The 15,133-nt window shown below is 33.0% G+C and overlaps 3 protein-coding genes across 3 annotated transcripts; all 3 read right to left on the reverse strand.

Moving 5' to 3' along the window:
• Nucleotides 1-704: 704 nt before the first annotated feature.
• On the reverse strand, nucleotides 705-4,498 carry LOC120343288 (uncharacterized). The gene is made up of 11 exons (XM_039412423.2): nucleotides 4,419-4,498; nucleotides 4,153-4,348; nucleotides 3,534-3,714; nucleotides 3,295-3,465; nucleotides 3,059-3,219; nucleotides 2,525-2,729; nucleotides 2,307-2,425; nucleotides 2,026-2,230; nucleotides 1,585-1,891; nucleotides 1,075-1,382; nucleotides 705-902 (listed from the first exon to the last, which is right to left on the reverse strand). Exons 1-11 carry the CDS (start codon nucleotides 4,452-4,454, stop codon nucleotides 833-835), a joined length of 1,959 nt encoding a protein of 652 aa, XP_039268357.2. The 5' UTR covers nucleotides 4,455-4,498; the 3' UTR covers nucleotides 705-832.
• A 6,817-nt stretch (nucleotides 4,499-11,315) lies between these two features.
• On the reverse strand, nucleotides 11,316-13,810 carry LOC144421053 (uncharacterized). The gene is made up of 7 exons (XM_078111194.1): nucleotides 13,664-13,810; nucleotides 13,133-13,337; nucleotides 12,915-13,033; nucleotides 12,634-12,838; nucleotides 12,193-12,499; nucleotides 11,683-11,990; nucleotides 11,316-11,513 (listed from the first exon to the last, which is right to left on the reverse strand). The coding sequence occupies exons 1-7, from the start codon at nucleotides 13,755-13,757 to the stop codon at nucleotides 11,444-11,446; spliced, it is 1,308 nt and encodes a 435-aa protein (XP_077967320.1). The 5' UTR covers nucleotides 13,758-13,810; the 3' UTR covers nucleotides 11,316-11,443.
• Nucleotides 13,811-13,889: 79 nt separating this feature from the next.
• On the reverse strand, nucleotides 13,890-15,105 carry LOC144420905 (uncharacterized). Its single transcript, XM_078110743.1, has 4 exons — nucleotides 15,026-15,105; nucleotides 14,760-14,955; nucleotides 14,139-14,319; nucleotides 13,890-14,070 (listed from the first exon to the last, which is right to left on the reverse strand). Exons 1-4 carry the CDS (start codon nucleotides 15,059-15,061, stop codon nucleotides 13,890-13,892), a joined length of 594 nt encoding a protein of 197 aa, XP_077966869.1. The 5' UTR covers nucleotides 15,062-15,105.
• Between the last annotated feature and the right edge of the window lie 28 nt (nucleotides 15,106-15,133).

Genomic DNA, 15,133 nt, shown 5'->3' on the forward strand with positions numbered 1-15,133 from the left:
AATTCTATGAAATTTGATATTTGGTCTAAAATTTTGCTGTGTTATTTTTTATCCATGGGAACACGGATTTTAGTCAGTGTCATGACTGGCTGTACGTTTTGATTCTGCAAAATTCTTGCTACTGGAAATTCAGAACTTTTTTGAGGGTACCGGTAGCGTCAAAGGTACCGGTAAGGACTGATTCGCTCTGGTCTAACGTGTCCATATATTTATGCGTAGCTCTCTTGTTGAAATAAATAGTTCTACGTTTAAAAGATCAGAAATATTAAAATTGTAATAATGATCAATTTGGTTGTTGCTCATATAAATTAGTATACATAGCTAATTATCGATATTTCCTTAAGATGTGTCAAAATATAAGGACATTATTATGGTTAAAACTGTTCATTTCATTTTGATAAGTTTTCAAGGTTTAGTTTCTCGAATTCAGAAAAATTCATTTATTCGATCGTATTTAACGTTTTACGCTTTTATATAATGTTTGGTACAAGAATTATTGACTTGATTAAAAAAATTGACAAATATCAGTTTTGTGAAATTTTGACACGCTTCTATTCTGGAATATTGATTTACAAATTTAAAACGATTAAAACAGGCATGAGTTCCCCCCTACCTTGCCTAATGGTGAATTCGCACTAGACACACCACAATTTTGCTCTAATGCTGTCAGACCTAGGAACACTCAGGAAATTATAAAATCTAGATTTTATGCAATTGCCGTGAATTTTATTTCAAAAGCAAAATATGTTAAACGCAATTGATGTAAACTCAACAGCCTAAACTATAACTAAACTAAAATGATTGTTGGTCGGTCGTTCGGTCATTGTTGCATTTAAGCACATCCACAACGAATGTATTGGTAACATCTATTGCGTCTAACGATTCTGAATCTTCTGTAAGTGCTATAAAAAAGAATATATTATATAATACTAAACAATGTGCGTAAAAAATGACATTATCACTTGGAAAATTATCTTAATCTCAAAGGATTGAGCATTCGTATATTGAATATGCTTGTTTGCCGGACATGAACCAAAACCAACTTTGTTCATTGATAAATTTAGAAGAACTCACCAGAAGCGCCTGATTTTGTAGCGGTACACCCTGTAGGTAGGCAAGGCACATTTGTATCTGAAGACAACACGGATCTTTGGGACGGAGAATTTAGCACGGTAAGTGCATCTGTAAGAACAAGCGTAGTGTCTTGTGAATGTACGGATGTGTTTCCTCCATGCTCTGTCGAACTTGCGAAGTACCCTGTTTCTGTCAGATCTTGCCTTGAGTTTGTATGCATTGTAGAGTCTGCGGGCTGCACCACGGAGTCTTTTGCTGGTGTAGAATTTCATGAATTTAGCATATTGCCTCACCTTCAGCTTGTAGATCTGAAAAAGGATATCAATCATAACAATTTGGATTAAAAATCTTTATAAAAAATCTCTAAAAAACTTTATTTATTTTGTATACCAGAAAATTATGTTTGAAAAATAAACTAAATTCAATGAAAAATTCCTATTCTCTAAAAATATTACAATGTATGGGCTTCAAAATAATATTCAAATTAATTTAACACTTACAATAGTTTACCTTGGTCAGACGTCTTGAAAGGCGTGTCCTCATTCTCCTTCTCAGTTTCTTGAGACGCCTGCTGTATTTGGTGATTCTTATTTTTCTGGTAGACAAACAACGTTTGTAACCCTTAACAACTCTGGAGATCAAACGGTTGATCATCTTCTTGTAGCTAGCAAGTCTGGATTTGTAGAACTTGGTGGCTCTTGCAAGTCTTCTTGCGAGCATTTTCTTGTATTTTCTGATTGCCCTTCTCTTTTGACGACGCAATTGTCTCTTGTATGCTGCAAACTTTCTCAAATAACGTTTAGTGATGCGTTGGGATCTGTGAACAACATAAATATTTTTGCGTGCATTCAACTCAGTCATAACCGTCTGGAGGTGAATTATATTATACATAATGACTTCCAATATATTGATTTAGAAAACTAAATTCAACTCTTTTTGTAATGAACTCACCTGCACAAGTAAGTGGATCTGAAATAGGTTCTCAAAACTATGTGTCTCTTGTTGACAATTTTGGTGAATCTTTTCAATGCGCTCTTGTTACGTCTGATAGCAAGTTTTCTCCATGCTCTGTATTTTCTCCATGCGGCGGAAATTGCCTTGTTTCTTCTGGTTTTCAGCTTTTTGGTGAATTTCTTGACAGATACATTGACCTTTTCTAAAATTTATTATATTATTTTAAAATAACACAAAATGTAACATAAAATATTAAAAATTCGTGGGAAATGTCTCACTGGTGTTACAAGATTTCAATTTCTTGAATCTCATTTGTCTGTACTTGAATCTGTAAGTGATCAAACGGAAGCATCTGGATCTTCTGATTTTGAATCTCCACACGTATCTGATTCTGCGGCTAGAAAATATTAACAAATCATAAAATAAATTTCTACCAATGTTACATTCAAAATTTAGTCAAACCAGTTCAATATCAAATAAACTTTTGTCGTCTTACCAGGTACGGTAATAACGTCTTCTTCTGAAGCACAAAGTTCCTGTTGCACATTGATAAGCACATGCGTAATTCTTCACAAGTCTGGCGGTTGCACTTCTCAGCTTGCGGCTGTATACGCTGGCCCTTCTCAGGTATGCTCTTGTTTCACGTCTTCTGAAGACTCTGATAACTTTGCGCACGTCACGTCTTTTCCATGTTCTAGAGCCTGAAAAAAATAATTCATTTTATACTCAAGACAGATAACACACAAATATGTGGACAGGAAAGATTCGTCAATGACATTGTCACGCAGTTTTTAGAACAAGGATTGACAAATCAAATGAGGGTGAAATAGATTAGTGGTACTACGAATTTGACAAAGCACAGTAGTCAGTTGTAAAATATTGATGATAGAAAAACAATTGTTTTTAAAAATTGAAGCCACAATTCAACACAAATGATCAATACTTTCAATTTGTTCATGATGATACTTCGAATGCCAAACAAAATGCTTTTTGTATTCAAAATTGTTTATTTGAAAGTAAAACTACTTACAATGGACTCTAGTGAGGAGTTTCTTGAAGATGGCAACTCTCTTGGTGACGAATCTCTTCATGACCTTCTTGTACCTTCTCACATATTTGTTCATGCGTTTCTTCAAAGATCTTCTGTATTTGGTAATTCTGGTCTTGCGGTTTCTGAAGCACCTTACAGAGCTGTAAATAATATGTTATATCATTTTGTATAGAAATCTTCATGCACATTATGTCTATCTATGAAGTTAATCATACAATCTGCGAAGTCTTCTGTGGAACTTGAGAACAGTACTGTACATTCTCTTCATAACTCTCTTGTAACTCTTGACTGCACGTCTGTACATTCTGCTGATAGCAGCAATGTATTTTCTGATTGCCTTACTCTTCAACTTGAGGATACGTCTTCTCTCACGCCTTGAAGCACGACTGTAAATAACAAATTTTAAATCATGTCATGAGAATGCATTTATAAGTCGCAACATTAGTGGACTTACCGAAGGTATCTTTTGGTGTATTTGTTGACTGATCTTCTGTATTTTCTTTTGGCTGCAGACACGCGAACGCACATTACATTGTACCATTTTCTGTAGCTCTTCTTCATTTGTTTGTGGATTGAGAGGGCTCTTCTGGACAAACGAGTTCTGACAACCCGAACGAACTTCCTTTCAGACCATTCTTAAAATTTCATATAGAAAATAATGCATAAGAAATGTCAAATGAAATTTCCTGGCTATCATCTTATTTCCTGGAGCAAATGTGCACAAATTAATAAAAATTCGAATTTGTATATTTATTGCTCCACACTTTATATTGTACATTAGTATTTGTGTATATATGGGGTATTTGTAGTGGTATACGTGATATTGGACGTCCTTGCAACGGCCAGTTTCTTCATTTCATTTTTTTTTCCATTGACGCATCAATTTGGACAATAATAAAGACAAAAGCTATTTCAGGGTGAAATTCTTAGAGACATTTTTATTAATATTATGTCTAATCAAACAGACAGAAAAACTGTCAAACATGACATTGTCTGTTTCCACAAATAATGTATTATTTGGCTGAATTCCCTTTGCATGACATGGCTGTTTATAAACTTTCAATAAAAATTACCTCTGAATTTTCGGGAGGTGCATCTCTTTCCGGGATATGAGGTCAACACAGAGCGATAGTATCTAGAAGTGCACCATGCTTGTTTGAACTTGAAGCTGAATCGGAAACACGTGGATGGGAAAGTGTAATATCTCCTGACGTTCCAGCGGACGTAACCGCAGTGACTGGGTTGAATGTAAACGGCGGCATTTGCTGCCTGAAAATGGAAGATTTTGGTTGTCAAACAAAATTGAAAACTAATTTAATACCTTAAGATCTATACTTACGGCCAAGCAGACCAGAAGTACTAACAGAGTCTTCATGATTGTCTCTACTCGGTGTCGAATAAGGACTGATTTTTGCAGAAAATTTCCCAGTATATATGCTGTAGAAATCCACTTCATAATTCCTGATTGTTCATTATAAATTTATCGAAGCAAACACTTCTTCGGGTTGAAGGGCTTTGTAATTTTGGGTGTGTCTTTTAGTTGTCAGGGCAATATGCATCAATACTTTAGATTGTGCCAATAATACGCCTATATCATTGAAATAACTTTGTGTCTTAGGTCATCTTCCTTTTTTATTAGTTAATAAACACATCCCTCCTCTTGTAATAGCTAAATGATACTCGTGCTATTGCGTGTGTATAGTTTGTTGTTAGAAACAGTTTGATGCCTGGGATTATATGTTTAAAACGTAGCTCAACATTGCTTCATGTTTATATTGAGCAGACAATACCAACAATAGCCAATTCTCAAGTAGAGTCTTTTAGCATGATCGTGTTTTTAAAGATTTACCGATCATTTCGTTGCTGAAAAAAATTTATTTAATGTTATACATTTAATAAAAAATAAAAAGTCAATTATAGTTTTGCTAAACAATAAATAATTCAGATAACACCAAAGTGTTTAAAAAGTTTCCTATATCGGAACAGTATATTATTAATTTCAAGTATAAATTTGCTATATTGCCTGATTGTTACATATTCCAGTTTTCTATTTGTATTTAATTTCGAATTTCTACTAATTGGCCTTTCCGTGATAATGAAATAGGGAATAGTAAAAAATTTATGTCTTCAAAAATACACAATATATATTGTGTAAAGTAAACAAGGGGGCAAAGCTCAAATATAAGAACATAAATTCCAATACGTACGGCAAACTTCACGACTAACGCAAACGTGAACCGCCGCAAGATGCGCGATTTCTTGATGAGGTAATCACACACTAAAAACAAATCTCATAGAGCCAACAGAAATTTTTGAAATGAATAAAAGTAATTGCCTAGCGATCAATACAATTTTTTCCACTGAAAATTTCAAAGCAATTGGTCCAGTAGGTAATAAAAAAAAAGTGAAGAAGGAAAGGAATACTAACAACATGATGATCAACAACAACATAATACCAAAACGCTCCATAGGTACTCTCCAATAAGGGTCATACCATATTCCAGGCAAAACGAAGTATGTATAATGATTCTTTGGTCTCGTTCAGCGTGAAGATTTAAATATTTGCTGTCGTGGGGCTGTCTATGCTGAGGTAAAGCAACAACAAGCGGGTGACCGATAATTTCAAAAGTAACGTAGCATAAAAGAGTCCAAAGATTGTACTTCCGATTACCAAGTTGAGTCGCCCGGGTTATAGCAGAATTAATGAACAATAGTGAATGAAGAATTATAAGTCAAGTATTGATAAAAACTTCATCTCTCTTGCGTTAGGACATTGCTATCTAAGAAATTAAACCACTATTTGACAAAATTTACATTAGCATACACACGCGACCTATTTCGAATAACGGGAAGCTGGTTCATTTCGATTTTTGTGTACGAAATCAAGGCGCGATTTTTGACACAGTATCTTGTTTTCCTATTACATTTGTTATATTTCTTTGAAAGATATTCATACATATGGTCATACTATTTTATATTCCTTCAATTTATCTTTATTATAACAACAACAAAATAAGACGATTTATATATCACAATTGTAGATAATAATTTAAAAAATAAGTTATTTGAAAAATTGACACAGAAATTTTCATCACTACTCAAATGACTACAGTGGTGCATTTTTCTCGTAATGACAAAATTGTTGACACAATCTGATATGTTAAAGCTTAGTGCTTTGGCAGCCAAACTAAATATCTTAATAACAAAGTCTTTATACTACGCATTAGTCCTACTTGTAATATTTCAAGAAATACAAAGGGTTGATGTTGTGGTTGAAAATAGCTGCATTGTTGTTTTATCAACAGCAGTCAGGAAGTTAAAGGCAAACAAGACAAAAGTTACAATTATCCAATTATGCATATGTGTTGGTTATCAGAACTTTTTTTTCATAATAGCAATGTACACGATATTAGTGTTTACTTTGTAAGGTTTCAATAATAATTAGGAGTGAACATATGATTTGAAATACTCATTATGTTGTTTCATCGACAAGCTTTATGACTTGAATGAAAACAATGAAATATATACATCATCTCATTATGAAGTTGTGTTGATTTATTAGCAAGCGTATGTTATTTTAATGTTTAATTTCCAAGTTTGTAATCACAGTCACTATGCAATGCCTTGATGCTGCAATTGGATATTTTGAAAGATAATAATAAATTGCATCATGCAACCGATGTAAAATAAATAAAATAAAAAAAGGTTACAAGCTATAATTATAGGTTGAATTTCTCATTTCAACCTAACGTTCCTTTGAATGACTACTTTGTATTTCAATCCATAAATATTTAAATAAATTGAATATTTGACGTCACAACTTTATTGCAATTTCCAGTAACGGTAAAAAATCCCGAAAAAGGGAGTCGCCGCATTACAAAACAAGTCATCAACAGAAACTTGAAACTTTGCTTGATATGTCTTATTAGTTTGTAAGTTATATGTTTACGTAAACGCTCCATCTTGTTTTTTCGCCAATTTTTTCATTCATATAACAAGAAAATTACGACAATATATGCAAATAAAAAAATCGTCGAAAAAAGAAACGAAAATAAATCAAAATTTGAATACGGCTTGTGATATTAAATAAGGCTAATCAGAAAATATATTTATTATTGCTATAAGATAGTTACTTGTTTCTTTTAGCATGGTATATATGAAAAATCTTAACAATATTTCCCATCTACCATGGAGAAGACCCTTTTTTTCTAACTTATTACTAAGAAATTAAATATGAGGTTGACCTAAGTTACAATTATTGAGAACATACTTATGCAATATTCAGAACATAAAATCAAAGACACTGTTGATTTATCGAGGCCAAGCTTAGCAAGGTCACCATCATATGACCATTTTAATTAAAGTAGATGCTAATTTAAAAATAAAATTATTTGAAAAGTTGACACAGAAATTATCATCACTACTCAAATGACTACAGTGGTGCATGTTTGGCGTATTAAGAAAATGTTGGCATAACCTGATGTGTTGAATCTCAGTGCTTTTGCAGGTGAACCAAATATCTTAATAACAAAATCCTTATATTGCTAAGTGTAATATTTCAAGAGATGATAAGGATTGATTTATGGTTGAAAATAGCTGCCATGTTGTTTTATCAACAGCAGTCAGGACGTCAAAGACAAACAAGACAAAAATTACAATTAAATTCAATTATGCATATGTGTTGGTTATCGGAACTTTATTTTTTTTCATAATAACAATGTTAATATACACAATATTAGTGTTTGGTTTGTAAGGTTTCAATAGAAATTGGGAATTTAAAATGTGATTGGAAATATTATAATGTTGTTTTATCGACATGATACAGGATTTGAAATGCAAACAATGAATTATGTACATTATCTCATTATGAAGTTGTGTTGATTTATTAGCATGCGGGTGTTATTTTAACGTTTATGTACAGAGTTTGTGATCACAGCCACTATGCCAACCCTTGATGCTGTAATTGGATGTTTTGGAAGATGATGAAACATTGCATCATGCAACCTATGTAAAATAGATAAAAAAGCTCAAAATCTCATTGCAACCTAACCTAGCTTAAAATCTCTTTGCAACCTAACGTTCCTTTGAATTCAGAAAATGTATCATTGTTATGATGCAATTACTCGTCTCTTCTTGCAAGGTATTTATGAAAAAGTATAAAAATATTTTCCATTCACCATGAAGAAAAGAAGATCTGTGTTCATAGTTACCTCAAACTTAGAAATTTATAACTTAGAAATGAAAGAAAAAGTTGATCTAAGCGTCACAATCAATAGTTGAAGCTCACTGCTTTGGCAGCTAAACTAAAAAATGAATAACAAATTTCTGATATAACGGATTAGTACTACTTATAAAATTTCCGTGAATACAAAGAATTGACTGTGTGGTTGGGAATAGCTGCACTGTTGTTTTATCAACAGAAGTTAGGACGTCCAAGGCAAATGAAACCAAAATTACAATTTCCCAATTTTTTTTCATGTTTGCAGAATTTTTATGTGTTTTTCATTAAGGGATTATTAATTTTATTTCTGTAAATAAATATTTCTTCATAATATAAAGTGATGAGTTTTCAACTGAATTACATTTACTTTTTGGTTCCCGTGTCTCAGAAATAGCAATGAATGCTATTTTTAAATTTTGAGAAGAAAACTTTTGAAAGTTTTTTTATCGAAATACATAAATGGTTTAATATAAAAAGTTTCATTGAGGCTCAAGATTCTATCTATTAGACATTAGTTTATTATTGCAAATTTATGAAAATTGAAGAACGTTCCATGTGTAACAGTAGAGAATAATTTCAATATGAAGTAAATTAAGTAATGTAGTATGTGGTATATTGAAAACCAAAAGGCAAAAACGAAATATAATTCACGATGCAATGTGAAACAGCAAAACGTCTGTCAATATTGGATATTCAATAATATATCATATGGTATAATAACAACTATAACGTATAACAACAACAACAACAGGTAATAAGCATTGAATGCCATCTTGTGCTGTTTTAGAGTTTCATTTAATCGGAAATTTACTAATATATTTAATTGAAAACAAAGTAAAATTATACTTCTTAATTTTATAGCTGTAACACTAGTAGATATAATGGATAACCGAAACCCTGAACAAAACTTTAGAAATGAAATAAACGTTCAGTCACAATTTATATTCAGTGTTGTTAAAGTATTGGCACCGGGAAAGTGAGACTAATCCAACAAATAAATTTAAAGAGTTCAAAGCGACACGGATGGTTTGGTGACAAATTTGTTTTGTTAAAACAGAATAAATCACAAATTTCAGTTTGAGCTGATTGAGGTATCTATATATTGAGCGTTACTGTATGTTTTCTATATAATGTCTATATTTGTGATCAGCACGGTGCTGAATACAATCATTTGTCTTGAATTTGCAAGCTATATCTATAAATTACCAGGCATTGGGATTTAAATTGGCGCTTATTTTATGCTAAGTGTTGATCGGTCCATCTCATTCCTGATTTTATATAAAATACATTTCTAAAGTCTGTCAATAATATTTTGCCAACGTGCAGCATCTGTTTGTCTAAACGTGTTGGTCTATCCCAGATAAAGGGCACGTATAAAACAACAATACCTGTATACAACGCCTGTTTCTGTTATTATGTCATTCAAATAGTATCGTTATCAAACTACAACAACTTTAAAGTAGATTCCCTAAATGTGTTTGTCTATCCTGATCATAGGGCACGTGTACAAAACAATAATATACCTGTTTCTGTCCATTTATTAGTTTAATATTTATTATGTTGGGTATCTCAAAGAAATAATAACAAAGTAGTAATGACAACTTCATTGCAAAGCCAACAGAGTGAATTAGACTGAAAAACATCTTATTACTTCCTAATTATACATTATATGATTTTATAGTTTAAAGAATAAATTGATTTCCTATAAGCGTAAATTTTCTATACATTGAGTACTTTTTATTTGGATTTTAAAGTTCTATCCTTTATAGTTCTATTCAGTAGATCCGAATACAGGGCCAATTAAGATGCTCGTGGATGAGTCTTCTTCTGATGAGAAGCTGCAAAGCTCTGAAGAATAGAGCCAATTATAATATCTATCTATAAAATGAGATGAATAAATTTGTATCTCCAAGTTCAAGGACCTTCAGATCTCGCCTGGATCCACTGATATACGAGATATATATTGGGCATGAAAATGACCTACGCATGCTGAAGAGCATGAATCTTTTGTTTATCAAATTCAAGCTGCGCCATTGCAGGAGCAATTCGATGTCTTATTAACTGTTTATAGTAGCGACCGTCGAGGATTCATGGCCTAATTACTGATAAATAAAATTATCTTTTTTGGACACGAAGTGGACATAACGATCGTTTCAATATTATGTTGTTGTTGTTCTTGTTCTTTTACACGTTTTTAAAAAGTCGCTTTTCTCTTCGAATACTGGACCAATTGCTTTGAAATTTTCAGTGGTTAAAGATTAATTTTTTCGCTAGAAGGCTATTACTTTTATTTATTTCAAAATTTTGCGTGAATTCTATGAAATTTGATATTTGGTCTAAAATTTTGCTGTATTATTTTTTATCCATGGGAACACGGATTTTAGTCAGTGTCATGACTGGCTGTACGTTTTGATTCTGCAAAATTCTTGCTACTGGAAATTCAGAACTTTTTTGAGGGTACCGGTAGCGTCAAAGGTACCGGTAAGGACTGATTCGCTCTGGTCTAACGAGTCCATATATTTATGCGTAGCTCTCTTGTTGAAATAAATAGTTCTACGTTTAAAAGATCAGAAATATTAAAATTGTAATAATGATCAATTTGGTTGTTGCTCATATAAATTAGTATACATAGCTAATTATCGATATTTCCTTAAGATGTGTCAAAATATAAGGACATTATTATGGTTAAAACTGTTCATTTCATTTTGATAAGTTTTCAAGGTTTAGTTTCTCGAATTCAGAAAAATTCATTTATTCGATCGTATTTAACTTTTTACGCTTTTATATAATGTTTGGTACAAGAATTATTGACTTGATTAAAAAAATTGACAAATATCAGTTTTGTGAAATTTTGACACGCTTCTATTCTGGGATATTGATTTACAAATTTAAAACGATTAAAACAGGCATGAGGTCCCCCCTACCTTGCCTAATGGTGAATTCGCACTAGACACACCACAATTTTGCTCTAATGCTGTCAGACCTAGGAACACTCAGGAAATTATAAAATCTAGATTTTATGCAATTGCCGTGAATTTTATTTCAAAAGCAAAATATGTTAAACGCAATTGATGTAAACTCAACAGCCTAAACTATAACTAAACTAAAATGATTGTTGGTCGGTCGTTCGGTCATTGTTGCATTTAAGCACATCCACAACGAATGTATTGGTAACATCTATTGCGTCTAACGATTCTGAATCTTCTGTAAGTGCTATAAAAAAGAATATATTATATAATACTAAACAATGTGCGTAAAAAATGACATTATCACTTGGAAAATTATCTTAATCTCAAAGGATTGAGCATTCGTATATTGAATATGCTTGTTTGCCGGACATGAACCAAAACCAACTTTGTTCATTGATAAATTTAGAACTCACCAGAAGCGCCTGATTTTGTAGCGGTACACCCTGTAGGTAGGCAAGGCACATTTGTATCTGAAGACAACACGGATCTTTGGGACGGAGAATTTAGCACGGTAAGTGCATCTGTAAGAACAAGCGTAGTGTCTTGTGAATGTACGGATGTGTTTCCTCCATGCTCTGTCGAACTTGCGAAGTACCCTGTTTCTGTCAGATCTTGCCTTGAGTTTGTATGCATTGTAGAGTCTGCGGGCTGCACCACGGAGTCTTTTGCTGGTGTAGAATTTCATGAATTTAGCATATTGCCTCACCTTCAGCTTGTAGATCTGAAAAAGGATATCAATCATAACAATTTGGATTAAAAATCTTTATAAAAAATCTCTAAAAAACTTTATTTATTTTGTATACCAGAAAATTATGTTTGAAAAATAAACTAAATTCAATAAAAAATTCCTATTTTCTAAAATTATTACAAAGTATGGGCTTCAAAATATTATTCAAATTAATTTAACACTTACAATAGTTTACCTTGGTCAGACGTCTTGAAAGGCGTGTCCTCATTCTCCTTCTCAGTTTCTTGAGACGCCTGCTGTATTTGGTGATTCTTATTTTTCTGGTAGACAAACAACGTTTGTAACCCTTAACAACTCTGGAGATCAAACGGTTGATCATCTTCTTGTAGCTAGCAATTCTGGATTTGTAGAACTTGGTGGCTCTTGCAAGTCTTCTTGCGAGCATTTTCTTGTATTTTCTGATTGCCCTTCTCTTTTGACGACGCAATTGTCTCTTGTATGCTGCAAACTTTCTCAAATAACGTTTAGTGATGCGTTGGGATCTGTGAACAACATAAATATTTTTGCGTGCATTCAACTCAGTCATAACCGTCTGGAGGTGAATTATATTATACATAATGACTTCCAATATATTGATTTAGAAAACTAAATTCAACTCTTTTTGTAATGAACTCACCTGCACAAGTAAGTGGATCTGAAATAGGTTCTCAAAACTATGTGTCTCTTGTTGACAATTTTGGTGAATCTTTTCAATGCGCTCTTGTTACGTCTGATAGCAAGTTTTCTCCATGCTCTGTATTTTCTCCATGCGGCGGAAATTGCCTTGTTTCTTCTGGTTTTCAGCTTTTTGGTGAATTTCTTGACAGATACATTGACCTTTTCTAAAATTTATTATATTATTTTAAAATAACACAAAATGTAACATAAAATATTAAAAATTCGTGGGAAATGTCTCACTGGTGTTACAAGATTTCAATTTCTTGAATCTCATTTGTCTGTACTTGAATCTGTAAGTGATCAAACGGAAGCATCTGGATCTTCTGATTTTGAATCTCCACACGTATCTGATTCTGCGGCTAGAAAATATTAACAAATCATAAATTAAATTTTTACCAATGTTACATTCAAAATTTAGTCAAACCAGTTCAATATCAAATAAACTTTTGTCGTCTTACCAGGTACGGTAATAACGTCTTCTTCTGAAGCACAAAGTTCCTGTTGCACATTGATAAGCACATGCGTAATTCTTCACAAGTCTGGCGGTTGCACTTCTCAGCTTGCGGCTGTATACGCTGGCCCTTCTCAGGTATGCTCTTGTTTCACGTCTTCTGAAGACTCTGATAACTTTGCGCACGTCACGTCTTTTCCATGTTCTAGAGCCTGAGAAAAATAATTCATTTTATACTCAAGACAGATAACACACAAATATGTGGACAGGAAAGATTCATCAATGACATTGTCACGCAGTTTTTAGAACAAGGATTGACAAATCAAATGAGGGTGAAATAGATTAGTGGTACTACGAATTTGACAAAGCACAGTAGTCAGTTGTAAAATATTGATGATAGAAAAACAATTGTTTTTAAAAATTGAAGCCACAATTCAACACAAATGATCAATACTTTCAATTTGTTCATGATGATACTTCGAATGCCAAACAAAATGCTTTTTGTATTCAGAATAGTTTTGAAAGTAAAACTACTTACAATGGACTCTAGTGAGGAGTTTCTTGAAGATGGCAACTCTCTTGGTGACGAATCTCTTCATGACCTTCTTGTACCTTCTCACATATTTGTTCATGCGTTTCTTCAAAGATCTTCTGTATTTGGTAATTCTGGTCTTGCGGTTTCTGAAGCACCTCACAGAGCTGTAAATAATATGTTATATCATTTTGTATAGAAATCTTCATGCACATTATGTCTATCTATGAAGTTAATCATACAATCTGCGAAGTCTTCTGTGGAACTTGAGAACAGTACTGTACATTCTCTTCATAACTCTCTTGTAACTCTTGACTGCACGTCTGTACATTCTGCTGATAGCAGCATTGTATTTTCTGATTGCCTTACTCTTCAACTTGAGGATACGTCTTCTCTCACGCCTTGAAGCACGACTGTAAATAACAAATTTTAAATCATGTCATGAGAATGCATTTAAAAGTCGCAACATTAGTGGACTTACCGAAGGTATCTTTTGGTGTATTTGTTGACTGATCTTCTGTATTTTCTTTTGGCTGCAGACACGCGAACGCACATTACATTGTACCATTTTCTGTAGCTCTTCTTCATTTGTTTGTGGATTGAGAGGGCTCTTCTGGACAAACGAGTTCTGACAACCCGAACGAACTTCCTTTCAGACCATTCTTAAAATTTCATATAGAAAATAATGCATAAGAAATGTCAAATGAAATTTCCTGGCTATCATCTAATTTCCTGGAGCAAATGTGCACAAATTAATAAAAATTCGAATTTGTATATTTATTGCTCCACACTTTATATTGTACATTAGTATTTGTGTATATATGGGGTATTTGTAGTGGTATACGTGATATTGGACGTCCTTGCAACGGCCAGTTTCTTCATTTCATTTTTTTTTTTTCATTGACGCATCAATTTGGCAAATAATAAAGACAAAAGCTATTTCAGGGTGAAATTCTTAGAGACATTTTTATTAATATTATGTCTAATCGAACAGACAGAAAAACTGTCAAACATGACATTGTCTGTTTCCACAAATAATGTATTATTTGGCTGAATTCCCTTTGCATGACATGGCTGTTTATAAACTTTCAATAAAAATTACCTCTGAATTTTCGGGAGGTGCATCTCTTTCCGGGATATGAGGTCAACACAGAGCGATAGTATCTAGAAGTGCACCATGCTTGTTTGAACTTGAAGCTGAATCGGAAACACGTGGATGGGAAAGTGTAATATCTCCTGACGTTCCAGCGGACGTAACCGCAGTGACTGGGTTGAATGTAAACGGCGGCATTTGCTGCCTGAAAATGGAAGATTTTGGTTGTCAAACAAAATTGAAAACTAATTTAATACCTTAAGATCTATACTTACGGCCAAGCAGACCAGAAGTACTAACAGAGTCTTCATGATTGTCTCTACTCGGTGTCGAATAAGGACTGATTTTTGCAGAAAATTTCCCAGTATATATGCTGTAGAAAT

The sequence above is a fragment of the Styela clava genome, chromosome 3, assembly GCF_964204865.1.
Source record: "Styela clava chromosome 3, kaStyClav1.hap1.2, whole genome shotgun sequence".
NCBI classification, from domain to species: Eukaryota; Metazoa; Chordata; class Ascidiacea; order Stolidobranchia; family Styelidae; genus Styela; species Styela clava.

What these genes read in the sequence shown, in the direction of transcription:
- LOC120343288 (XM_039412423.2), bottom strand. Translation starts at nt 4,454, where the DNA reads ATGAAGACTCTGTTAGTACTTCTGGTCTGCTTGGCC. An exon ending in CACAGAAGACTTCGCAGATT is followed by an intron (nt 3,220 to 3,294) that starts GTATGATTAACT and finishes TATTATTTACAG; the next exon opens with CTCTGTAAGGTGCTTCAGAA. An exon ending in AGATCCACTTACTTGTGCAG is followed by an intron (nt 1,892 to 2,025) that starts GTGAGTTCATTA and finishes TGTTGTTCACAG; the next exon opens with ATCCCAACGCATCACTAAAC.
- LOC144420905 (XM_078110743.1), bottom strand. Translation starts at nt 15,061, where the DNA reads ATGAAGACTCTGTTAGTACTTCTGGTCTGCTTGGCC. An exon ending in TACTTCTGGTCTGCTTGGCC is followed by an intron (nt 14,956 to 15,025) that starts GTAAGTATAGAT and finishes TTCCATTTTCAG; the next exon opens with GCAGCAAATGCCGCCGTTTA. An exon ending in CACCTCCCGAAAATTCAGAG is followed by an intron (nt 14,320 to 14,759) that starts GTAATTTTTATT and finishes TGAAATTTTAAG; the next exon opens with AATGGTCTGAAAGGAAGTTC.
- LOC144421053 (XM_078111194.1), bottom strand. Translation starts at nt 13,757, where the DNA reads ATGAACAAATATGTGAGAAGGTACAAGAAGGTCATGAAGAGATTCGTC. An exon ending in ACTCCTCACTAGAGTCCATT is followed by an intron (nt 13,338 to 13,663) that starts GTAAGTAGTTTT and finishes TATTTTTCTCAG; the next exon opens with GCTCTAGAACATGGAAAAGA. An exon ending in TACAAAATCAGGCGCTTCTG is followed by an intron (nt 11,514 to 11,682) that starts GTGAGTTCTAAA and finishes TCTTTTTTATAG; the next exon opens with CACTTACAGAAGATTCAGAA.